At 41.4% G+C, this 27,076-nt stretch overlaps 1 protein-coding gene and 1 long non-coding RNA gene across 2 annotated transcripts; one reads left to right on the top strand and one right to left on the bottom strand.

The window, feature by feature from the left end:
- Window positions 1-232: 232 nt before the first annotated feature.
- BHMT (betaine--homocysteine S-methyltransferase) lies at window positions 233-22,895 on the bottom strand. The gene is made up of 8 exons (XM_032156980.2): window positions 22,786-22,895; window positions 18,543-18,675; window positions 15,063-15,181; window positions 13,891-14,082; window positions 13,041-13,188; window positions 6,591-6,773; window positions 4,840-5,068; window positions 233-1,600 (listed from the first exon to the last, which is right to left on the bottom strand). Exons 1-8 carry the CDS (start codon window positions 22,816-22,818, stop codon window positions 1,417-1,419), a joined length of 1,221 nt encoding a protein of 406 aa, XP_032012871.1. The 5' UTR covers window positions 22,819-22,895; the 3' UTR covers window positions 233-1,416.
- LOC131383809 (uncharacterized) lies at window positions 9,376-15,189 on the top strand. The gene is made up of 4 exons (XR_009214136.1): window positions 9,376-9,486; window positions 13,054-13,203; window positions 13,979-14,091; window positions 15,065-15,189. It is a non-coding gene; the product is annotated as an uncharacterized LOC131383809 (long non-coding RNA).
- Window positions 22,896-27,076: the final 4,181 nt, after the last annotated feature.

The raw sequence follows: 27,076 nt of genomic DNA on the forward strand, positions 1-27,076 counted from the left end.
GTGAGCCACCATACCTGGCCTATTTTTGTTTTCTAGAATTCCCTGACTGGCTCTCCAGAAAGAGCCAGTAGGGCCTCTTTTCCTTTTAAATACTGCCACCTGCTCCTTTAAAATTCCAGCATACTTGTGAAGTAGGTTTTTCTTTTAAACAGGTGAAGAAATTGAGGTATAGAGGTTTCATGTAAGACTTAGCAAATTGTAGAACCAGGATAAGAATAAAATACAAGCAATATAGTCTCATTGCTCTTCTTTTTAATAGCTGAAAAGAATTACAATTTCAAAACAGCTCAAACAATTCAAGAATGTTTAGAAAGCAGCATGACCTCTTTTCTAATACACTGAGGGTAGTCATGTTCCTTCTAGTAGTCTTGTATCTTCAGGCTTGAGCTTTTGTAGGAGAGTAGATATTAAATTATCAGAGAAAACTATCATAGTTCTCAATCTAGGAAACCAGGCTAGAGTTTGGAGAATCTCTACTTTTTTCTTATTATATTTTTTAAAAGCTACCAACTAATACAAGCTCACTCTGCTCAGCCTTATGGCCCAGAGGCACTAGGTGGATCCAGTGTTGACTAGGATGGAGAGGGCTGAAATATCCATCTCTCCTCCCTCCTCCCCATTGGTCTATGTCTTTTACTGGTAGAAAAGTGGGTCAGGAAACAGAAGAACTCTGGAACTCTGAGAGCAGGACTCTAGGTATTGGATATTTATTGATCAGGTCTCATATGACTGACCTACTTATAAGAATAAACTTAAACAGGATGGTCTCCTTATCTGAAGTGTCCTGTAGCAATATTTTTCAAACTGTGGATCCACACCCAGTAGTGGGTCATAAAAATCCATTTGAAAAGTCTCAACTAGCATGTTTTATAAATGAAATAGAATGAAAAGGAATAGAATAGAAAATACTAGGATGGATCACACATTTAATTTAGACAGTAAGATGTGATATGTTTTGCTGGGTCATTATATAAGTTGTGTTTGTTACTAAGGGTCATGTTCAAAAGAACTTGGAAGCCCCTTTCCATAGCACTTTATCTGTCCCTGGCTGGTTGCTGAGTCCTTTATGACAGTTCATGTCTCATCCTCTTTGCTAGCCTACCAACTTCTTCAAGTGGGATTAACATCTGAATTACTTTTCCTGTGCTGCAGTGATTTCTATAATACCTTACACAGGGTGGGTGCTTAGTGAACCTGTTCAAGATTTACTTTGTACTTACTTTGCTCCTAAGAAAATTTCTAAAACATACTTTAAAATTATCAAGTGCTATTTGTAATTCTATTTTGTTCAGGTAATAGCAATAATATGTGTAGGATGGCATTCATGAAAGCACTGCTTTTTAACCCTCTTTTCCGTATTTGTAGGAACTGTGGCTCAAACACCTAGAAATTCATCAAAAATAGCTTCTGTTGAGGCTACTGTGATTTGAATTTTTGTTTTTCAAAGAGCTCTTTCAGCTGCTGCTCAGTTGTGGCTTCTTTCTGCTGCATCAGCTCGGCTGTTCCTTTGGTCACTCCCCAGCCATCTGGCTTTGACATTGAAGGGTTGTATGGCCGGCCCGAGGCTATCCGAAGATTCTCCCAGTATTCCTTCCTGGCCCTGTGTGAACAAAACACATGACATCAGACATCAGACTCCTCTCCTAGCTTTGGTCTTTATATCATGGAACCATTTAAAAATTATATAATATTTTAAATAATTTCATGCAGCACACAAAGTTGCCTATCAGACATTAAAAAGCAAAGGTGTCAATCTCAGCCACCTGTGGGGACAGTCTGTGGTTGTTTGGCTTCACCATGATTCCTGACTCCGAATTTATATGCTACTGATAAACAATCATTTGCTTATACTTATCCACACATTAATACTTAACAGGAAAAGTATGACATACCATTAATGCCGTAAAAAAAATCATGTGCTCAGGGTAACTAAGCAGCACAGTAGCATCACTAGAATACCCGTGTCAGCTGCTGAACAGCAACAACCATCAGCAGCAGGCTTTGTCTCCATCCATGATGCTGTGTTTTCACTAAAAGGTTACTGTACACTGTATTTTACTTTTGTAGATGAGAAGAAACATCAGAAGCAGTTGAGGGACTGGGAAGCGGTTCATTCTGCTGGATGGCTTTTTACAGTGTTTCCTCCAGAGGCATCTGCCTCATTAACAATGGATTTTGTCATAGAAGGTGCCCTTTGATGTAAAAACTGATATGTTTTCTTGTTCTGTTATGAATGCACATTGATGGAGCCATCTTTGGATTCTAAGAGTGCATCCATTAAAACACACATTCATCCGGACTAAAAAATCCACCCCCTCCCCTCAATCTGTAAGTCTAAAATTACTTTGAATTTCTTTTTTGAGACAGGGTCTTACTCTGTCACCCTGTCTGGAGGGCAGTGGTATGATCTTGGCTCACTGCACCCCCCGCCTCCCGGGTTCAACTGATTCTTCTGCCTCAGCCTTTTGAGTAGCTGGGATTATAGGCCTATGCCACCACACCCAGCTAATTTTTGTAGTTTTTGTAGAGACAGGGTTTCACCATGTTGCCCAGGCTGGTCTCAAACTCCTGAGCTCAAGTGATTCGCCTGCCTCGGCTTCCCAAAGTGCTGGGATTACAGGTGTGAGTCACTATGCCCACCTTGAATTTCTTCTTTTAATATATGTACAGGGAAAATTTGGGATAGGAGTACTGTCTATTCCACTCATACTACCTGTCCTTCCTCACATCCTCATGAGCCAGCTGAGTTCACCTTGGTTGTTCTTCCCCAAACCCTGGATAACTCCTGCACCTCTCACTCTGCAGGCTCCACTTCTGCCCTTCTATTTCCTTTGCTTCCTTCTAGCTCAGGCCTCAACCTGTCTGCTGTCCCTCCTAGCAAGTCTTCCTCACATGGCGATTACAACTTGCTAACTTGCTAATCTAACCTTGCCCTGGGCTACCTGAGACCACCCAGCCTCCTCTTTGCCTTTGGAATGGGGTCCTACATAACTCCTGAGCATGAATAAAGAGGCTGCCTCCTCCTCCTGGGAGGTGTCTTCCACCAAATTCTGTCTGCTATTCTCAAACTTCCAGTTTCTCAATGTGTCATTCTCTTTCCACTTCTCAGTGCTTTCCTGAGGGCTATTCCTCTGGCAATGTAATTCCTCTCTCAGAATTCAACTCAGGCATCAGCTTTGTTAGAAATCCTTCATTCACCCTCCCTCTGCCTTTTGCCCCTTGGGACATTAGCTCAGGCCCTGCACACCTGTGCACATCTTCATCCTTGGACTTACTATACTCATTGGACATTACCTGTTTATCGTTCTGCCTGCTAGATGGCTAGCTCCTTGTTTAGCTTGCTACCTCAGCATCCACAACAGCATCTGACAGATAGTTGTGCTCCGTTAACAGCTGCTGAACAGAGTGGAACTGCTACCTCTGCTTGGAGCACCTGTTCTCTACCCACTTCCTAGTTCTCTATATGGTAGAAGCCTATTGAGCCTTCAGAATCCAGCCCCAAAACCCTTCTTTTAAAATATCTTTCTGTTAGGCAGACAGTCCTTCTTTTCCCTTGTTACTTTTCTATCCATACGTCTACTAAAGCAGTACCACACTATAATACACTGGCTTTCGTATTCTTTTACCCAGTAGACTGTGAGTCTCTAATCCACAGGTTTTCATTTCTATGTTCCTACTGCCCTTCCCAGTGCCTGACATAAATTTTTTTTACTAGTGTATTATTCATCTTCCCCATTGGAATGTAAACTCTGAGGGCAAAGACCTTGCCTGTCTTATTTGCCACCATATTCCCAGCTCTGAAAATCATGCTTGATATAGAACAATCAGTATTAGCTATACTTAAGTGATCCTTAACTCTTAAAAATCAATGCAATTTAAGATTATTGTGCACCACACTAATGGTGCTTTACTAGAGCATGAAATCACATTTCATTGCCACTTACATTTATTTACATTCTATATTCTTTTTTTTTTGAGACAGAGTCTCACTCTGTTGCCCAAACTGGAGTGCAGTGGCATGATCTTGGCTCACTGCAAACTCTGCCTCCCGGGTTCAAGCAATTCTTGTGCCTCAGCCTCCCAAGTAGCTGGAATTACAGGCATGCACCACTATGCCCGGCTAATTTTTTTTGTATTTTTAGTAGAGATGGAGTTTTGCCATGTTGCCCATGCTGGTCTCAAACTCCTGAGATCAAGTGATCCGCCTACCTTGGCCTCCCAAAGTGCTGGGATTACAGGCGTGAGCCACCACACCCAGCCTATATTTAAAAAAAAATTTTTTTTTGTTTTTTTTTTTTTTGAGACGGAGTCTCGCTCTTTCACCTAGGCTGGAGTGCAGTGGTGCAATCTCAGCTCACTGCAGGCTCCACCCCCCAGGGTTCACGCCATTCTCCTGCCTCAGCCTCCCGCGTAGCTGGGACTACAGGGGCCAGCCACCTCACCCGGCTAATTTTTTGTATTTTTTTAGTAGAGACGGGGTTTCACCGTGTTAGCCAGGATGGTCTCGATCTTCTGACCTCGTGATCCGCCCACCTCGGCCTCCCAAAGTGCTGGGATTACAGGCTTGAGCCACCGCGCCCGGCCAAAAAAAAAAAAAAATTTTTTTTTAAATTTTTCTTTTTCTTCTCAAAATCCAAAATCAGGCCAAATACATTCCATATTCTTAAAACAATCTCCAGAAATCACCTAATAAGGATGCTTTGTAAACATCTCTGGGAGAGAATTTGGGCATGACTGATTCTTCATCATCACACAACAAATTTGCTGCCGTCTTCTAAATGGCCTCACTTGAACATATTCATAATCTAAATTAGTTTGGGTTAGTAAAAAGATGCTTACCTTGCTCTAACCCAGGGTTTGGTGTGCATGTCCAAACCACTTCCCCAGCTGCCATGTTTTTCTGAAGCTGGTGGCAAAAAGCCCCTTTCTGGGGCCAGCTCCTCTGCAATTGCCCTGATGTGGTAGGGCTCAAATCCACAGCACCCGCCAATGTACCTGACCCCCAGGTTGTAGGCCTCTCTGGCGTATTTTTGAATATCCCATCTGGTGGCAACTCTGGGTTCCAGTCCTGTAATAAGTGGCATTATGCCATTAGGCATTATACATTCTTTTCATAAAAATTCAAGATAAGTAGCTACAAGTATGTAATTTTCCATAAATGAATTGTTTTCAATATTCAATTTTTACATTTAAGAAAAACTGTGCTACGTTGTGTTATATGTTCACTTTTACATGCTGTGGTATCCAGCCTTCAGGAGGGTTCCAAATGACCCCTGCCCTTTGATGTTTTTCCTCTTGTGCAGTCCCTGTTGCATTATAACAGGGCTAGTCTGTGAGAGCCATAGAATATGGCAGAACTGGCATGTGACTTCAGAGGCTAGGCTATACAAAACATTATGGTTTCTGCCTTGCACTTTCTTGGAGCACTCACCCTGGGGAAAGCCAGCTGCCATGTTGCAAGCATCACACATTTCAAGCATGTTTTCCAGCATCACAGTGAAAAGGCCCATGAGCTGAGGAACTAAGGCCCCCAGTCAACAGACAGCAAGAAACTGACACTAACTCCCAAAAACCAATTAAGTGAGCTTGGAAGTAGATCCCCCAGCTCCCAACAGGCCTTCAGGTTATAATAACCCTGGCCAATATCTGGACTCCAACCTCTTAGGAGACCCTGAACCAAAACCACCTAGTTATGCTATCCCTGAATTCTTGACCTGGAGAAACTGTGAGATAAGAAATGGTTTTTCAAGCCACTACATTTTGCATTAATTTAATGTGTTATACAGCAGTAAGTAACACAAATGCCTTGCCTTTCTTCCTTCGTGGTTCCTCCAGAGTGATTGTATTTTATAATATCTTACTTGTCTAAGGGTCCCTATAAAATATAGGATAGGGTGTAAAGGCCTTAGAAGGAAATAGGAGGCTGGGCATGCTCTGCCCCTGCTGACCACTCTGGCTTAATTTGTGAGGTCAACCCACCCCCTCTTCCCAAACATGCTGGGAAACTTTTTCCTTCTGTCCGGACTGCAAGTATCCCCTCACTTCATCTGCTTGGTCTCTTCATTAAAACTTGTTATACAGTCACTCGATGATGGTATCTTGCCTGCAATCCCAAAACTCTGGAGTAGCTGAGCCAATTAAAAATTGGAGAAAAGGACCTTAGAGATAACTGGTCTGATCTTATTTTCCCAATAAAGAATTTGAGAGCTAGAGGAATTCAAAGATTTTCCTAAGGTGACAGGACTTAGCAACAGAGCTGGAACTAGAACTAAATATCTATTGATTCCCCCACGGAGGGCATCCTCACCAACCCCAAAGTATGACTCACTGGTTGTCTATTTAGATGCTGATTCACCTCAGATTTTATATTTAAGTTCAGAGATCTTTTTTGCTAGCCAGGACCATCCTTTCCTTCTGCTCTTCTCTAATACCAAGGGGCTTTTGGCTGCAGGGACAGAAACCAGGGACAAGACATGGAGACACCAAGCCATCTCTTCACTATGACAAAAGATCTCTGGGTATAGATTTACTTGAGTTTATATGACTATCAAATGAAGATATTGAGATGATTCATCAAATGTTGGTCTTACCAAATGGGAATTCTGGGAGATCGATGAATCCCTGCTTGTTGCAGTCGGGAGTGTGGTAAGCCAAGGGCTGGCTCATCAGGTGAGCTTTCAGTCGGGCAGCCTCCAAGCCCTCCTTCATGAGCTTCACTGTTTGTAAACTAATGGTGGGGTCAAAGTGGCAGTTCACACCAATGATGGATGCTCCTGTGAGTGGGAAGAGCATGATAGCCTTAGGGATGCACCAGAAACCAGCAGGGCCAGCTCTCCTCTCTATCGGGAATCAGGAAGTTTTTTTTATTTTTTGAGACACAGTCTCACTCTGTTGTCCAGGCTGGAGTACAGTAGTGTGATCTCAGCTCACCGCAGCCTCCACCTCAAGCGATCAAGCAATCCTCCCACCTCAGCCTCCCAAGTTGCTGTGACTACAAGTGTGTGCCACTACGTCTGGCTAATTTTTGTTTGTTTGTTTGTTTGTTTGTTTATAGATATGAGGTTTCACCATGTTGCCCAGGCTGGTCTCGAACTCCTGAGCTCAAGTGATCCAACAGCTTCCCAGACTGCTGGGATTACAGGCATGAGCCACAACACCCAGCAGGAAGCTTTTAACTGGAATGATGAACTGGAAGCATTGCAATGGGTCCTCATTCCCCACAAACCTCTCTTACCTTTGAGTAAGAATGATTACTAGCAGGCAGGAAGTGCTTTCTGTGAAAAATGCTTTGAAGAGTCTGGTATAATTGAAGTGTAATTTATGCACATTTGGCCATTTGGCTGTCCATCTTTTTTTTTTTTTTTTTTTTTTTTGAGACATAGACTCTTGCTCTGTTGCCCAGGCTGGAGTGCAGTGGCACGATTTCAGCTCACTGCAGCCTCTGCCTCCCGGGTTCAAGTGATTCTCCTGCCTCAGCCTCCTGAGTAGCTGGGACTACAGGTGCACGCCACCATGACATACTAATTTTTGTATTTTTAGTAGAGACAGGGTTTCACCATGTTGGCCAGGATGGTCTCCATCTCCTGACCTCGTGATCTGCCCTCCTCAGCCTCACAAAGTGCTGGGATTACAGGCGTGAGCCACCACGCCCAGCCCTGTCCATCTTTTTTCAAAAAAAAATTATTAGAGTTTTTTTAAACTTCAAATTTTAGTAGTCAAACTTTTCAACATTGGACATTATGTTGCAAGCACAATAATTTTTCAACACTCCCAGCTGCTAGATTACACCTGTGTTTACCATACTCCTTACTTGAGGTGTAAATAAATATTCCTTTTTACCAGGCCAGCTTAATAAGTTCATTAGCCTTCTTGGGCACAGCAGCAGAATGTAATTTGGAAAAAAGTTTTTTAGACATGTGTTTTCTAGAAGGAATTTTGTGTCTAGGATTAATAGTTTGGGGAAAAAGTATCTCAAAAATCCTTTGACTTCAGCTACTCAATGTGGTTACTAGCCTATCAATCATTTTGACAAGCTTTTAATTTACATTTCAGCCTCCCCAGACTCACAACTATATGGGATTGTGTTCCTACAGTATTCTTGTAAAATTTGGTGCTGTGAAGTTTGATTTAGTGAGAACAAAATATGTTTTAGATATTTCATTTTCTTCAAAAACTTTCTTTATAGTCATTATGTTCTTAACTATATTTGGACGAAAGATGATTTACCATGGCAATCACTAGACATGATTTTGCAAGTTTCCTTCTCCAGAAGATTTGAGAAGGCATCATGACATTACAATTCTTTTACTCTATCCTCTCAAAGTGTGAGGAATTCCCAGATAGGACTTTTCTTTCCTTTTTTTTTTCATTTTAAAAATGGTGGTAAAATATATATCATGTAAAACTGGGCATTTTAACCTTTTTAAAAAACTTTATTTTTTTGTAGAGACAATGCCTCATTATGTTGCCCAGGCTGGTCTTGAACTTCTGGCTTCAAGCGATACTCACACCTTTGCCTCCCAAAGTGCTGGGATTATAGGCATAAGCCCCTGCATCTGGCCGATTTTAGCCATTTTTAAGTGGCATTAATTATATTCACAATGTTGTGCAACCATTGTCACTATTTCTACATTTTTTCGATACCCCAAAGAGAAACTGTACCCATTAAGAACTAACTATTTTCCCCTTCTGCTAGCCCCTGGTAACCTCGAATCTACTTTCTGTCTCTGTGGATTTGTCCATTCTAGATATGTCATATAAACAAAATCATATGATATTTGTCATTTTGTGAGTGGCTTAGTTTACTTAGCATGATGTTTCCAAGGTTCATCCCTGTTGTGGCATGTTTGAGAACTTCATTTCTTCTTATAGCTGCGTGATATTTCATTGTATGGATACACCATGTTTTGTTTTATCCATTCACCTGTTGATGAACTCTGAGGTTGTTTCCACCCCCAAAAAGGACTTTCTTGGGCCAGGTGCAGTGGCTCATGCCTGTAATCTTAGCACTTTGTGAGGCTGAGGCGGGTGGATTACCTGAGGTCAGGAGTTCGAGACCAGCCTGGCCAACATGGTGAAACCCCGTCTCTACTAAAAGTACCAAAATTAGCTGGACCTGGTAGTACACGCCTGTAATCCCAGCTACTTGGGAGGCTGAGGCAGGAGAATCACTTGAACCCAGGAGGCAGAGGTTACAGTGAGCCAAGATGGTGTCATTGCACTCCAGCCTGGGCAACAGAGCAAAAACTCTGTCTCAAAACCAACCAACCAACCAACCAACCAACCAACCAACCAACCAACCAACCAACTCACCAAAAAGGACTTTTTTGGATGGACTCATGGCCTAAAATTTTGTATTTTGTATATAGAGATACCAAGAACAAGAGCAAGAGAGATTATTTCTGGATGCAGCATGAGTGATGAGTGACCCCAGTGTTCAGCTCCCAGGAGCAGCAAAGCTGGTGCCACAACCCATGGAATCCAGTGGTGAGTGGCAGGTGTCTTTGCTGTTGCTGGGCTGGGTCTGCAGTTTGCTCTTCATTCTTGTTCCAAGTAGGCCTCACTCCCCTTCATTCCTCTGAAACAACTTTTGTTAAGGTTATCAATGACCTCAACCTTGCCAAATCCAGCAGCTGCTTCTCTGCTCTCATCTCACTGAAGCTCTCAGCAGTATGCAACCTAGTGGACAACTTCCTCCTTCATTGACACTCCCCTTCTCTTGGCTTCTGCAACTTCCCACACACTCTCCAAGTATTGTTTCTACCTTGCTGGTTTATTATTTTAATAAATATTCTGTTCAATATTCTTTTTAAAAATGTCTTCATGTTCTGTGCTGTCTCCTCCTCAAGGCTAAAACTCTCAACTGGAGTGTTCCAAGATTGCACTGATTCATCTTTTCTTCCCCATTTAAACTTCCTTTTCTGTCCTAGGCTTTCAATACCATCTATATCCAGATCTCTCCCATGTTCCTCTCTCTTACCCTGACCTTCCCATTGGGCTCCAGACCTGAATATTGTGAATATATACAAGTATCCAGAAGTAAATATACTTGTATGTGTGTGTATACCTATGTATCCAGAATATGTGTGTGTATATATACATATACTTGTATGTATAGATATACTTGTATATCATATATATATATATATAAATATATATATATATTCATCAGATTGTGTATACATATACTTACAAGTATATATATCCACAATATCCAAGTCTGGAACCAAGTGGCAAGGTCATTGATATCAACTAAGCTATAAGCTGTTGAAGATCTTTGGCTACCCTTTTTTTTTGGATGTTGTGCTGCCAGAGTTTCTCTTTCCTTGCTTAACTTCATTCTGTTAATAAATTAATAATATGTTGGCTACTTATTGGATGTCTTTTAGGTGTAAGCCTCCTTGCAAGAGATTATAGAGAAGCAGAAATAAAGGACATTGTTCCTGACATCAACAATTTTATAATTTAGCACAGGGTTTTCCAAGGTTTGGTCCATGAAAATAATGTTCCATGATCAATTAAGTTAGGAAGTAGCTGTTCACTACATCACCTTCTTGGAGACTAGGAATATATGTGAACATATCAAAGATATTGATAAGTTCCACAGTAAAGATATCTGCCTAAAACCGGGCGCAGTGGCTCACACCTGTAATCCCAGCACTTTGGGAGGCTGAGGCGGGTGGATCACGAGGTCAGGAGTTCGAGACCAGCCTGGCCAAATAGTGAAACCCCGTCTCTACTAAAAAATACAAAAAATTAGCCAGGCATGGTGGCAGGTGCCTGTAATCCCAGCTACTCGGGAGGCTGAGGCAGGAGAATCGCTTGAACCTGGGAGGCGGAGGTTGCAGTGAGCCAAGATCGCTCCATTGCACTTCAGCCTGGGCTACAGTGTGACGAGACTCCGTCTCAAAAAACAAAACAAAACAAGATATCTGCTTAATTTGGTTTAACACAGCATTTTCTAAATGTATTTAACCACAGAACCCTATTAACATTCTCGATGACTGGAAACTATAGACTGAGGATATTCTTTTTTTTTTTTTTTTTTTTAAATGGAATCTCGCTCTTTCGCCCAGGCTGGAGTGCAGTGGCGCAATCTCGGCTCACTGCAACCTCCGCCTCCTCACGCCATTCTCCTGCCTCAGCCTCCCGAGTAGCTGGGACTGCAGGCGCCCGCCACCACGCCCGGCTAATTTTTTTTTTTTTTTGTATTTATTTTAGTAGAGACGAGGTTTCACAGTGTTAGCCAGGATGGTCTCGATCTCCTGACTTTGTGATCCGCCCACCTCGGCCTCCCAAAGTGCTAGGATTACAGGCGTGAGCTACCGCAGACTGAGGATATTCTTTTTTTTTTTTTTTGAGACGGAGTCTCGCTCTGTCACGCAGGCTGGAGTGCAGTGGCGCGATCTCAGCTCACTGCAAGCTCCGCCTCCCGGGTTCACGCCATTCTCCTGCCTCAGCCTCCCGAGTAGCCGGGACTACAGGCGCCCGCCAGCACGCCCAGCTAATTTTTTTGTATTTTTAGTAGAGACGGGGTTTCACCGTGTTAGCCAGGATGGTCTCGATCTCCTGACCTCATGATCCGTCCGCCTTGGCCTCCCAAAGTGCTGGGATTACAGGCGTGAGCCACTGCTCCCGGCCAGGATATTCTTAATGAGTGGTATAAATTGCAAATGTTATAATTGCTGAGAGGAAAAAGTGATCACTTGGGGTAGGAAAAATTATGTAGGGATACATGGAAGTATAATAATTTGAACTAAACATTGGAAGATGGACTAGCTTTACTAGACAGATATTTATTAAGGACCTATTATGTGCTACATGCTATGCTAGACACAGGATACTCAGTACTGAACTAAACAGATAGTCTCTACATTTATGGATCTTATAATCTAGTGAGGGAGTCAACCATTAAACAGTTAAACAAATGAGATAAGTGAGAAGTGCTATGAAGAATATAAACAGGATGCAGCGATATAAAAAACTGGCCATCTACTCTGTACAGAATGAGGGAAGAATTAGATGCAGGCCAAGCATTCATGCCAATTAACAATGGGGATAATGAAGGCCTCCTCTGATCTTTCTACAAAAACTTAACTTGCCTCTCCCCTAATAGTTATATTTCCCCATGAAAAATTATGATTATACAATTTCGTCTCTAAATCTAAACATTTGTTATTCTTAATGACAAGTATGAAAGTTATTTTCATGAAAAATCAGGGGTTGGGTAAAAATCAGAGATTAAACAAAATGCTAGTCAAAATTTCTCTGTTATACAAAGTGAGTCAGGCTCTTCCCCCGACAATTATTCTCTGGGTTTAAAATGAGGCAGTTTCAAAAACAGTCTGTGGGTTTCTTCTAAATGAAATGAAACCCAATATTTGGAATGGGTTTACAATTATACAAAAGATATACTGGGTAGTCAGTGTTTTATATCAAAGGATTTTCTGATTTATTATACCAATTACAAAAAGCTAGTAATTTATGAGAATGAAAAACTTTGGCAAACAGGGCAACTAACTTAAAAGTTATTAATGTTTAAAGACCTCACTTGCAGATAAACCTCCAGCTAGGGCTAGTTGTTCCTTTCAAAAGCCTAGTGTGTGTGTGCATGTGTGTATGTGTGTATGTGTGTGTGTGTATTTTTATTTTTATTTTTATTTTTGAGACGGAGTCTGACTCTGTTGCCCAGGCTGGAGTGCAGTGGCGTGATCTCGGCTCACTGCAAGCTCCGCCTCCCGGGTTCACGCCATTCTCCTGCCTCAGCCTCCCAAGTAGCTGGGACTACAGGTGCCCGCCACCATGCCCGGCTAATTTTTTGTATTTTTCAGTAGAGACAGGGTTTCACCGTGTTAGCCAGGATGGCCTGTGTGTATTTTTAAAACTTTTCCTCTGGGATTCAATAATATCAATATTCTTACAAAAATAAATTAATGGTTTTTATGTTAATGAAAGTAGTATACACTGATTTGTAGACAGATGTGCGCTAGTGTGTTCTTTTAAGACTTACTAATCACAAACTGATTGAAATCTATCATCACCTGCTTTCACCAGGCGCACTGCACACTCGCCGGGGGGCACGCCATGCAAATCTCCTTCTGGGCCAATGCACATGGTTGCCGCCACAGGTTTACCAGATGCAATCAAGGTTTCAACTGCCCACACAGCTTCTTCAACGTGTTCAAAATACTGGAATCAGTTAAGGTTAGAGTACTTTTAATCTCGTTTCTCCCAAAACAATTTTTTTTTTTTTTGAGACAGAGTTTTGCTCTTTCACCCAGGCTGGAGTGCAGTGGTGCGATTTCGGCTCACTGCAACCTTTGCCTCCCAGTTTCAAGCAATTCTCCTTCTCAGCCTCCCAAGTAGCTGGGATTACAGGCGCCCGTCACCACACCTGGCTAATTTTTGTATTTTTAGTAGAGACTAAAAATACAAAATTTTTGTATTTTTGAAAAATTTTCACCATGTTGGCCAGGCTGGTCTCAAACTCCTGACCTCGTTATCCACCTGCCTTGGCCTCCCAAAGTGCTGGGATTACAGATGTGAGCCACCGTGCCCAGCCTTTCCCAAAACAATTTGAAAACGTATTCTATTGCTTAAAAACTTCATTATTACTGTTCTCAAACTTTGAATTGTGACCCGTTAGCATTTTTAAAATGAAATAGAATGATTTCTTACTGTAAATTGCAGTCAAAAAGTTTGAAAAACACCATATCAGGTGAACTGAATCAAATTTCGCAGAAGCGCTGAATTGGAAAACGATTTCAAAAACTAAATATTACTATTACTAGTTATGATTGTCACCTAACCCCACACAGTACTCTTGAAAGCAAAAGGTAGAGAAAATGTACAAGGTGTATTTGTCTTATCTTTCACCACATCTTTGTTTACCTCTGCAATCAAGAAGTCCACGTTCTTCTTCATAAAGACCTCTAACTGTTGCAGAAATATTTTTTTTACTTCAGTTTCACTCTTGCAGCTAAGGTATGAAGGTGTCTGACTCACTCCTCCTGCTACCAAAGCATCTCCTTCATCAGCCACTTGTTGGGCGATGTCGCAAGCAGCTTCATTGACTTTCTGCCCCTAAAGTGGGTGAGTATATGAGACATCTAAATTTTCATGTGAAATTGAAATAAAATTATGATTCAAACATTCACATCTTAGTTGTATATTTACAATAGTATCTTATTCCAGAAAATGACTGTTATGGAATAGTTCAAAGCTTTACCAAGTTGAACAGTTTGCAATAACAACAACACTAATAATAGTGATAGTAACAATAAATATATATTATATATGACATTACATTATACCAAAGATGTGTGAGATGGTAAAAGTTTTTACATTGAAGGATGTTATCTGGTTATATTCCAGTGCCTAAGATGCACTTAGAAGAGTACCTAACAAATAGTAGTGGTGGTGATGATGATTTGCTTTTATCATTAAGAAGATTAAAATTAAATTTAAATACCTATAGAATTCAGGATGTTTTTGTATGTATGTTCTCAATTAGCAGATAAACGCATAACTAATAAGGTCTTTTCTAATTACTTAGACTTTAAAAGTTGTTTGTTATGCTCAACAAACAAAAAGCTCCCCAAACCTAGCACTGTACACTCATGGAATTTTGGAAACCTCAGCCTTGATGGGGTAAAGGGGTTGGTTCAACATCACAAAGTAGACATGGTTGAGTCAGGCACTATTCCAGGTTTACTGATTTATTATGTCTACGATCTTTCCTCTAGCCATGCTACATTTAAAAACATTAAGGACGAAAGAATTTGTTAAAGTTGCCCAGTTTACTCAGCAACTTAGTCAAGAGACTGGGAGAATCATTAATCATTAAATACCTCTTCTTTCATCTGCTTCGCTAAATGCCTCTTTGTTAATTTTGGGGATTCCAGCTAAATAAAACCTAAGGCTGTTATTCACGCCTCTCATTTTTGTATTATTAGAAATAAAACAAAACTCTGAAAAGGTTGAACCTTTTTCTCTATGGGAGCTTTGTTGATGCAATAGGTCGACAATATCCTTCTAAAAGTCCCATGGCTGGTTTTACTCACAGATATCTTCTCTAAGACATAGTTGCCCCTGTTCTCCAGCTTGTCTTCACTCGCATAGAAGGTGAAGGTCTGCATGACGTTTGAGCCAGCTCTAAGGAACTCTCGATGAAGCTGACGAACTGGGAGAGTGAATGAGGAAAGGTATAATTTCTATCTGTTTATTAACACACGATGTTTTCAAATGGCTGTCAGATAAACAAGCAGGAAAATAACTGCTTGAATTTCTCGTTGCTTGACATTTGCACATCTTAGGGGTAGATGAGAGGGAGATCTGAAGTCTCTTGGCAACTCCTGCAAACCTGCTATGACTAGATGAATGGGTGGGCGGGGGGTGCTCATATTCCTGTATTTGCTCATCTTGTTCATTGTTTATTTTGTTTATTATTCATTGACTGTATTTGTGGATGGCACCCACGGACATAAGGATAAACAATCCATTATTCTGTCTTTGGACAACTTCACAGTCTGTCCAGAAATAACTGACTACAGCACTGCATGGTTGGGCTATGCAGGAAGAAGGGATCATTTCTACCCAGGACATGGGGCAAGGGGGCGAAGGAGGTCCGAAGATGAGGAATCATTTGAGCTGCACTTGGAAGAATTCAATTCTATTGCCAGGCAGAGAAGCTGGGGAAGGGAATTCCATCCAGAGAGAACAGCCTGAGCAAAGATAATAAAGCAGGAACAGGCATGGCATTTGGGGGGATGACAAGTACTTTGAGTGGCTGGAGTTGATGAGTCAGGGAAATATTTAGTTTTTAAGCAACTGGATGATGTGATTAATACAGTGTTTTCAAAAGATAATTCTGGTAGCATGGTGAAATAAGAATTGGAGCAAGATTTCCAAGCACAGATCCATGGATGAATGCCAAATGGCAAACTTTGTTTGTTTGTTTGTTTGTTTGTTTTTTGAGATGGAGTCTCATTCTGTCACCCAGGCTGGAGTGTAGTGGCGTGATCTTGGCTCACTGCAACCTCTGCTTCCTGGGTTCAAGCAATTCTCCAGCCTCAGCCTCCCAAGTAGCTGGGACTACAGGCGCCTGCCACCACGCCTGGTAATTTTTTTGTATTTTTAGTAGAGGCAGGGTTTCGCCATGTTGGCCAGGCTGGTCTTGAACTACTGACCTCAAGTGATCTGCCTGCCTCAGCCTCCCAAAGTGCTAGGATTACAGGCGTGAGGCCTCCAAGTGGCAAAGTTTTATCAGCTGGAGGAAATATGGTGGGATTTTTTTCCCATATAGCTAAATGTGTTCAGTTTAAGAAAGTATCATTTGTTTTAATATAGCTGCCCTAAGCTGTGGTTGCCTATTAGATCCCCTGCAAATTTAAAATTATGGATCGGAATGTCAAATCCACAGATATTCTGATTTAATTGGTTTGGAGTGAGGCATAGGCATCTTTTTTTTAAAGTTTCCCCAACCCATCTTTGTTTTCAGCCTTGTCAAAAACTGCCATTGTAAGATAGTGGAAAAAAAACTCCTTTTATAAAATGACTGTGAAACTTGGATGGTGGTTGTTTTTGTTAGGAGAATTAACTGGGCAAAGTAAGAAATCAGCATGCTATTAATATATCAGCTCCTGAAAATTATTTTGAAATTTCAGAGGTTTATGAAATCCAAAAGTCCAGGAGCAACTATGTAAGAGGCTAGGAAATTACTAGGACACTGAAGTTCTTAGCCCTCGGGGCTAACACTGGAGATGAGTCTATACTCATCTCTTGTATACCAGACGACTAGTAGAGTAGAGTGCCTGGAACATAGAAACCTTGATTTTTGTTTGTAAATAGATGAATACACAAGTGAAAAAAAGCTTTTAAATTTTAGAAAATGGATTTGTAAGCTTGTAGCCAAACATTTTTCATGATTTTTTAAATCATAGAAAGTTCTCAGTGGGACCTCAAAAGTATCCCTAAATTAGCGGGCTTCAAACTTGTTTTAATTAGTAACAGAACCAATTAAAAATATAGGGAGTCCCATATATCAATCAGATAAACCCAGAGCTGCTGTGGCTGGAGAGGGCTGAACGGCCTATATACTAGGTTTCTGGACGCTAGGAATAAATGGTTTATAACTACGAAGTCCACTCACATGGTCCTTGGGTGGAGTTCCAGAGGTTTCATGAAAAAAACCCTGGAAATGTGTGCAAATTTTTATGTATAAATACATTTTGCAGTGCAGAAGGTCTATAAAATTTTATCAGATTTTTCCACAGGGCAGTGATCCCAAGCAGTTGAAGACAACTCCTCACTCTTGATTATTCATTATGCTTCTAAAACTGCAGTGATTCTCTAAGTATGATCCATCTTAGAGTCACCTGGGGGCAATTATCAGAAAGGCAGATTCCTCAAACTCTTCCAGACCCCGATAACCTGAATTCATTGCTGAATTAAAGCTGCTTCCACTCGGTGCAAGAACCATAACTTTGGGCATAAACTTTAGCAAGAGAATGAGGCTGGTAATTTGAGTATCCTTTCACCTACTTTTTCCTGATCACAAGGTTCCTAGGTTCATCCTCTAACCCATAATACAATAGGACTAGTCCCTTTTACGCAATGATGTCACTTATACTAATTGATTACCTTCATTTTATGGCCTTAACTCCTCATTATATTACTTATTTTAAAATCATAGAAGCTAAATGTACATCGATACATGATTATATATGTACATGGCATAGTTGGAGATTAGCCTTATAGATTTAGCTTGAGAAATGCAAGTTTTTGAAATTCCACAGCGAACTCTAAAAGGTCAAATAAAATTCTGAAGTATTTCTTCAGTTGGGTAAGTTTGCAGCAAAACCATTTGGGGGCAAAATATCACCTGAACCAACATGAAGGTATTGATAAACATGTTTCAATTAGTGAGGGTAGTCATATATTTTGATGCGAAAATGTATTAATGTGTTTCAATGGGGGCTGCTTCAGGGCCCTTTGGGAATGTTACATAATATGCTACATTTGTACTGTCTTAACTTTCTAACATCCCCAGATTCCTGGATTCCAAGACACGTTTGACCCCAAAATGTGGTTTGGACAGGGGATTGTGGGCCCGTAGCATAACCACTCCTTTCTTGTTGCCCAGAACATGAAAACGTCAGGCCCAGGCACGAGATATATAAAAATGTTGCAGGTGAAGTCCAGCTTGCAGGAAGACTCTTCAGGGGTTTCCATCAATTCTAGCTACCACTCAGTCTAAATTACAAAAGCACTGCAGATACACAAAATCATTTGCATAAAATAGCTCAAGCGATCCTCCTGCCTCAGCCTCCCAAGTAGCTGGGACTACAAGCGTGCACCACCATGCCTAGCTAATTTTTAAAAAAACTTTTGAGAGACTGGGTCTCCCTATGTGCCCAGGCTGGTCTTGAACTCCTGGGCTCAAGTGGTCTTCTCACCTCAGCCTCCTGAGTTGCTGGGATTACAGGCATGAGCCACCACACCTGGCTCCTTTATGAGAACTTACAATAGAGCTCTGCACCAACCTGCTTCTGGGTGCTCCACAGCAGCTTCAGGAGTCCAGGGTCCTGCCTTTACGTAGCCCCTCTTCTCCAGTGCAAAGACAAACCCTCCATCTCCAATCACAATCTCTCCAGCATTTAAACGTTCTAGGATGCCCTAAAATTACAGATGAGGGAGGAAAAGGAGTTACTTGAGTGTTTAAGATAATTTTCTATTTTTATTACTTTTGCTAACATATTCTTGGAGATTTTAATGTTAAAAATAACCATTTTAGAATTTTCAGAGAAAAATGTATATTTTATATATACATTTATGGCTATATATAAGACAAACAACCAGAATGCTCATAAAATAAACATTTGTGTATTCCTTTGTATGTGCTGGGTGTGGGGGGTGTCTTTCAGAACACGTTAAAGAGTATTTGAAGAACACCATGGGAGGTGTGTTTGAAGAACTATCTGCTGAGGGATTAAATGAAAAGATTTTGTTGTAAAGCCTCAAATCTGCACTTAAGCACAGATTCTTAAAATGGTAAATACTAGTCTTCTTACTCTATCAACAAACTAAAGAGAGGGTTAAAAAATTGTTAAAGAAGTTGAAATGGCATAGAATGCCATTTTTTTTTTTTTCTTAGAGACAGCGTCTCACTATGTGCCCAGAGGAACTTGAACTCCTGGGCTCAGAAGATCCTCCAGTCTCACCCTCCCAGCAGCCGAAACTACAGGCTCATGCCACAGTGCCCAGCAATGCTATTAAGCCATTTTATTTTAAGACTGAAAAGGTAGCCAAATCACTCAAAGGCTTCCATCTTTGGTGTTAAAATTCAGTTTCCACAACAGTAGCTATGCTATACAGTCCAGGTTATGAGTGTGCACATGCTGTACTCTATGATGAGAACAAGGAAGAGACAACTAAATAATTTGTTGAATGATTTTTCAGCCCAATCTCCATACTTATTCCATTTACAATACTGTGCAGTAATCACCCTGGTGTTGTTCTATGGAAAAATTTGGAATTAAGTATTTTGAAAGGGTTTTGTGAATTACAAAGTAATTCTGTAGTTTAATAGATTTTTTGTAATTTCAAAGAATCATAGACTTTAAAAATAAATAGTACTTAATTCAATTGAGATCTCTCTCTCATTTCACAAATGAGAAATTAAGACCCAGAGTCCCTGAGTAATTTATACACGGTTTTCCAGATGGGGAGCATAGGGCTTCCTGACTCTTTTATGCTTAAATAATATCTATATTTGATTTTAAATGGGATCGGAGGTGGTGGGACAGCCCTGAAAAAAACTGTATAGTGTAAAGGAATAACTTGGGATGTATTTACCCAGTGTGTTCCATTTACTACCAATAACTGGATAAAACAAAAGCTGACATAATAACAAGCATTCCAGAAATCTGTGAGAGGCAGTCACAGGATTTTGCATCCCAATTCCTTGCCACCTTCTTAGAACCTCCCGCATACTCATTCTCTTCCCCTCCACTGCCCCTTCCCATGCCATTTGGACAGCTGGTGCTCAGAGAGAGGAAACAATTGACATTTCACCAGACAGAAGCGAAGTGGTAGGATTATGCTGTATGTTACCTAATATATCTTTCAGATCAAAACATTTTCAAGCCATAATGTTGAAGCCATGTTATCTTATGGGAGCCCATAAGATAACAAAGCACTACAAAAATATAAATGGCTCACATGTCATTTTGAAATCCAAATATTCATCATGATTGCAATGTATCTAAATGTCACATCTGAAAACTACAACTTTGATTATGACCTAATTAACAACAATAATATACATATTATATTATATATTATATATTATATATAATATACATATTAATTATACATATACATATTATATTATATATTATATATATAATATGTATATTATAATATATATATATACACACACACTACTGCCAGCACAGTTACATAAAAAACATAACAAGGGTCACTTAAATGAGATATGACTTGCTACTTTTATTTGGATAAAATAATTCATGACATTTGGGCAGTTAGCAGCTCTCACTGATGTGTGTGTTTTCAAACTTTAGTACCACAACATTTTAATGTGCAGCATAGCTAAGGATCTGATGTTGGGTGGCAGGGTGGGTAGTGGCGATTCAATTACCATGCGGCTCATGCACTTGTTGAGTGATTACCTCTGGAAATACTATCTCTTACATTCTATTGCATTTTAAAATTATCTAGACTTCAGGATTTTCTGTTCCCAAGCTAAACAGACTTTTTAAAAAGTGGAATGTGCTGTGAAAAAAATATACTGTTTTGTGAAAAAGTATTACAAAACCGTATGTGTAATATCAGCCCATTTTTGTCTAAGAAGTGCATATTTGCCTCAACAACAAACTAGCAGAACATAACACCAGAATTTAACAGGCACTGTTCTTTGTGCTTTCCCTAGTTGTTTATAATGAACATGTGCAAACTTTGTAACATTTATTTTAATTTTAAACTCAAATGTGTAGACATGTTATTGTCCATATATTGTTTTAACACTGACATATGCACGGAAACAAGTTACTAAGGAAACTGTTTTTTCCATCTTACATTCATCTGTTGCTTAGATAATTCTATAAAGATAATTCTTTAAAATGTTAGATTTTCTGAGTTTGAGTTTGAGGAATAAGTTAGACTTACATGGCTATGAGAATGGGGACAAACAAAAAATATCTATATCTATGTATCTATATCTATATCTATATATCTATATCTATATCTATATATCTATATCTATATCTATATCTATATCTATATCTATATCTATATCTATATCTATATCTATCTATATCTATATCTATATATCTATATCTATATCTATATATCTATATCTATATCTATAGGAATCATTCTTCCCAGTCTCTGCGGACTGTTCATTTAGTACATTTAGGGACTGGCGAAATTCTCACCCTCCTTTGACTGGTGACAGTCCATAGTCCTTTGCCATCTCAACACCCACTCATGCCATCAACATGCATCCACGATGCTGCATTTAGAATCTGTAACCGAATTGATCTTTTTCCTTGTGTAGAGGTCTTTTTGATTTGGGAGGCCATCCCTTTAGAAACTGGGCACACCTCAGCTGGTTCTCCAGCAGGGCAGGCACTGGGATGAGAGCTGGACCTTTCTCGCTGTCCTTACAGTCCAGAGGATACAGTTGGCCTGGCCCCATCTGCCTCCCTACCATTTTCTGGGGGCCTCTGTTGTGCCAGGCCTGGGACTGGGCATTTTGATACCAAAAGGTCAAGTTTATTCTCTCTTCCCTCCATCCTTCTCTCTCTCTTCCCACCTGTCCAGTCTCATTCCACGGCAGTCAGTCCATCTATCCATCCGTTCCCCAAATTAGAGGAAACCCTACCATCTGGACTGAAAATACTCCTCCCAACAAGCCACTGGGAAAGCCAAGAGATGGACTTGTTCATCTGGGGCTGGAATTGGGTTTTACAATTAATCAACAGCCCTTCCTCAGTATCTTACAGACACTCTGCCCATTTTTTCTTAAACCATGTTTTCGAGGCTGACATTTCGGATGACATTTTTCTGTCATCACAGACATCAAATTGCCTGTGAAAATCTGCAATCACCCAACCAGCGCCTGGGCCTTGGGTGCAGCGAGAACCTGGCAGGGAGGCGGCCCTGACACCTGCGGTGCGGATCCAGGCGGGAAATGTCGGAGCCAGCGCCGCGCACTCCTCCCTGTTCTGGGCGCGCCGGGTGCAGAGGGCGCTCGCGGCGGCCTCGGACACAGATGCGGAGCATGCGAGGCGCGCTGCGGGGCTCAGTGGGGACGGGATATCGCGCCTGCGGGGCTAGGAGCAGTATCTCTGGGGAGTTTTCTGGTCTTGGGGTGCCAGATTCAGAAGACATTGGAAGGCTCGGAGTTCTGGGGACACCTAGCCGTCGGGGACGGCTCAGAGGGTGCCTTTGGGTCTGAGGGGCAAGGATCACATAGATCTGGGGCGCTCTCTGGTCCAAACGGGGCTGGGGCTGGAGGGGAGAGAGAGGCGCTCTGGGGGCGCGCTCTGAACGTGGGGAAGTAGTGGGGAGGCTCAGAGGCGCCTTGGGGTCCTGCTGGAGAAGTTCTGGAAGCACATTCTGGTCTGAGGCTGAGGGAGGGGAGGGAGTAGGAGGATGATGTGTCCCAGGCAGGGTCCGAGGGCTCCTCTGCGCTCCCAGAGGCTGGGGTACAGAGCAGGTGGGAGGGGAAGGAGAGCTCCCTCGGGTCCCCTGGAGACTCACCTTCTTGGCCTTTTTGCCCCCAACGGGTGGCATCTTCGTGGTGTCCAGACAGGTGGTCGACACGGATGCGGACCGAGTAGGCGAGCCTTCCCGCTGCGCAGCCCAGAGCTGCTCTGAGTCCGCAGCCTGCCTCTTTATACCCGCAGTTGGGCGTGGGGAGGGCCTCCCAGCCACTGCGCGGGCCAACGCGGACCTTGGGCGGGAACACGCCCACCAGCCCTTCATCAGGCCCGCCTCCTGTTGGGAACATGGCCTGCCATGGAGGTAATCCAGATTGTTCACCCAAATGGGTGGAACCACGGAAAAGTAAGATAAGAAAAAGCGAGGTTGCCACTCGCTCAGATTTCAAACCTGCCTAGCGTCCCTTTTGCCTCTTGCACTTTTGCCCCGACCCTGACTGTCCTCTCGCTCACCTGGGATCATGCACCATGGCCCACTTAGGCTGCCAGAGAGGCCTCTGAGAAGTCCATTCGATGCTCAAATATTTGTCAAAGGCCAAGGCGTCACGATTATGGAATTAGGGGATGAAGTCCTGGAAGATCTTCAGCCTGGAGTGTGATCTCCCGTGTGATATACATCCAGTATAACGGGACACAAATGCGGCTTTAATAGAGGAGTCCAATACTAACCCTGAATTGGCGGGTATGTTCAAAATGAACTTCTACCCCTATACCCAAACATGCCTTGCAGTTTCTAATAATACAGTAGTTTCTAATAAGAATATGTTTGTAATATTTAACAAGGACAGACTTTTAACATTTATAAATGGAAGCAGAAATGTGCTTTGAAGACTTCAAAATTCAGCATGAAAACGATGTAAAAACATACAGACATTAGAATAACTGGAGGGAATAGAGATGTTAACACTAGTTACCTATTGATGGCGGAATTAAGGCTTGTTTTATTTTATTCTTCATGTTTCACTGTATTTTCCAAAATATTTTTATAAGGAGAATACATTGATTTTAAAATAATAAAAACATTACTTTAAAAAATGTACAGCATGGCCTGCACAGTGGCTCATGCCTGTAATCCTAGCACTTTGGGAGGGTGAGGCGGGTGGATCACCTGAGGTCAGGAGTTCGAGACCAGCCTGGCCAACATGGTGAAACCTCGTCTCTGCTAAAAACACAAAAATTAGCCGGGCATGGTGGCGGGCGCCTGTAATCCCAGCTACTTGGGAGGCTGAGGCAGGAGAATTTCTTGAACCCTGGGGGCGGAGGTTGCAGTGAGCCGAGATTGTGCCATTGCACTCCACCCTAGGCAAAAAGAGTGAAAGTCTGTCTCAAAAGAAAAAAAAAAAATGTACAGCATGACAGTAAATAGCCTACAGAACAACGAAATATCTGAAACACAGTTCAGAAAATTTTACCCAAATAAAAGCACGTAAAAAAATTCTGTATGTGGACAAACAACCTCCATTCCAACACATGCAGAGAAGAAAGTTACTGCAACACCTGATGAATTAATACAAATTTAACTGTTAAAATGACGTGTTTGAAATACAACTGAGAAAGTAAAAATGTCCTTTTGCTTCTAAGTATGTCAAGTTTAAAATGGAAAAAGAAATGAAAAGGTGAAAGGATACACTGTTATTCAAATGATCTATCATTTCATTGGCTCCTCCACCCCCAACTGTGATCTGGGGTCAGCAAGAATGAGGCATGAGGTAAAGTCATTCTTCATAATACCTAGATTTAAAAAAAAAAAAAAAAACCATGAAGGCATTGGAGTATCTGAATAGGTAACAGTTTAGTTAGTTAATGCGTTAACTAGTTAAGGTATTCACCTGGTGAGCACTGGTGAGATGGACAGGTCTAGAGTGAGCCCCGCGGTGGCTGCAGGGAGCAGCCGCAGTCGTGGGTACCTGGCACTAGGGGGCTGTATCAGCACTCTAACACTCAGTAAAGGCTGAAAGCCGACGTTCCCAATTTCAGTTTCCTCAAAATGTGGCAAAACTTGGGAGAAATTTTAACCTAGTAGCATTAAATTTAGAAGTGAATTATGAATTTTTAATAGGTAATATAGACACATGGCAAAAACTTTACTTTTCTTTTCTTTATTTCTCCAAGAAAAAACATGGCAAAAAAAATTTAGAAGACTTTCCCCAGCTGCTGTTGCAGATCAAGTCCCCTCTCTGGAGGTAACCACTATTGCCTGTTAAGCATTCTTCCAGAGGAATTTTATGCATACCTAAGTGTATAGATGTATATAAAAGGATTTGTACTTGAACGTAGGGAATTTTCGTTTTTTTAAAAAATTATCGACTCCCAGCTTTTCCAGAATGATTTATAGGTGCTGTCAAAATATTTTTGTTTTTCCTGGGCCTCTCAATTTGTTGTCCTAACTATCCCATGCCCCTACCCCCAATTAGGTCCATTTAAAAAATTATTCACCTCCTATTTCCACAATAGATGGTAATATCCACCATGTATGTAAAAGGCACTAAGGCTTTTACTTACACAACATTATTTATCCCACACAACTCTGTGAGGTGGGTGTCCCTTCTTTGTTCTCAAGAACCACAAAGTTAGGGAGTTAGAAGGATCATCAGCATGCTCCCTGAAGTTCCTTTGCCCCATTCCCCGAGAACTAAGTCTGCTTGGATACCACTTAGGAAGTGAGGTTTTTTGCTTGTTTGTTTTTTTTTGAGACAGAGTCTCACTCTGTCGCCCAGGCTGGAGTGCAGTGGTGCAATCTCAGCTCACTGCAACCTCTGCCTCCCGGGCTCAAGTGATTCTCCTGCCTCAGCATCCTGAGTAGCTGGGATTATAGGCTGGTGCCACCACGCCTGGCTAACTTTTGTATTTTTTGGTAGAGATGGGGTTTCACCATGTTGGAGAGGCTGGTCTTGAACTCCTGACCTCAGGTGATCCGTCCGCCTCGGCCTCCCAAAGTGCTAGGATTACAGGCATGAGCCACTGCACCTGGCAGGAAGTGAGTTCTGCAATAAACTGTCCTTGGAAGTTGCCTATGTTCTCTGATCTCTACTGGAGTCAACTAGATGAGGGAGGTCATAAGACTCCCTCATCTCATTGTATTCATGGCTGTGTACAAAGATATTGGAGGTTAAAAATAAATCCCAAAGAAGAAGAGGAGACTTAGAGCTGGAGGTCCACCCCCTTCATTTTACAACCTCAAAAGAGACTCGCTTATTGTTCTGTCTCCAACCAGTGCTTTGTTCTATTTAAAGCCATATTTATTCACTCAATAAACATTTAGGTACCATTAATACAATGTTTTAAACCCTACGCTTGGTGCTGGAAGTAAAGGATATCGTCTCCCTTTTTTTTTCAAGTAGGAGATAGAAACCATCTCAAATAAGTGCTAAAATGTTCCTTTTACCAATATGTAGATGGAAAAATGTCAGGGCTTTTCATTTCCCACTCAATTGGGATCTCCTTTAAAATGAAACTGACTTTTCACAGGCCTTTTTAGACTAAATATGTTTCATTTAGCCTTCAACCATTGAAGATATTTTAACACTATGTTTAATGATGTTTTATAGTTTAGCATGATGTTTAATGATGTTTTAACACTGTGTTTAATGGTGGTTTTACATTTTAACACTGTACAGAACAGTGTTTGCAAACTGCTGATGTGGAAATGGAGCCAGCTTCTGTGTTTCCTTTGGCAAGGCCAGTGTTTTTAAAAAATTGAATGTGAATTCCTTTATGTGGTGCTTCCACCCTTCCCATTTGCTGGTCTGTACCACACCCAGCTGCCCTGCACTCTTCTGGTTCACATATTTACCTTACCTTAAAGGCATTTGGGTTTTCAACTTCTGCTATAAATGGAAGGTATATTTGGGGTTATAAAATACATGTTCCCCCAAGTAGCCCCCAAACCGAAGATTTCATTTGCCTTACATTTTCCTACTGCCACTAACCCCTGTTATTTTTTCTTGCCAGGATGACGATACTAAAAGGTTGATAGGGTGGGTTTTCCTTCTAAAACTCTCTTCTCCAGGTGCACAGGTTTTCCTCAGTTTACCTGTCCTGTCCAGTACCCTGTCTATTGCAGTGGCCACACGCATGCATTTGTCCCAACACACTCATGCATAGCCAACCACTGCACAATTACTCCCCTTTAAAGGGTCTTGGTTTCTTCATATGGAAAATTAGAAGTTGAAACTGGGTGACTTTTCAGATTCGTCTTTGCATTTGGCTTGGCATAAACTTAGAGCACAAAACAGCCTCTTCCCAGGGTGCTTTCATTGCCTTTCCCTTGCTGTCAGCGAGCCCTTCCTGAGCCTGGCTCTGACAGTGCCTGTGGCTCCTGCTGGTGCCTC

The sequence above is a fragment of the Hylobates moloch genome, unplaced genomic scaffold (genome assembly GCF_009828535.3).
Source record: "Hylobates moloch isolate HMO894 unplaced genomic scaffold, HMol_V3 SCAFFOLD_6, whole genome shotgun sequence".
Taxonomy (NCBI): domain Eukaryota; kingdom Metazoa; phylum Chordata; class Mammalia; order Primates; family Hylobatidae; genus Hylobates; species Hylobates moloch.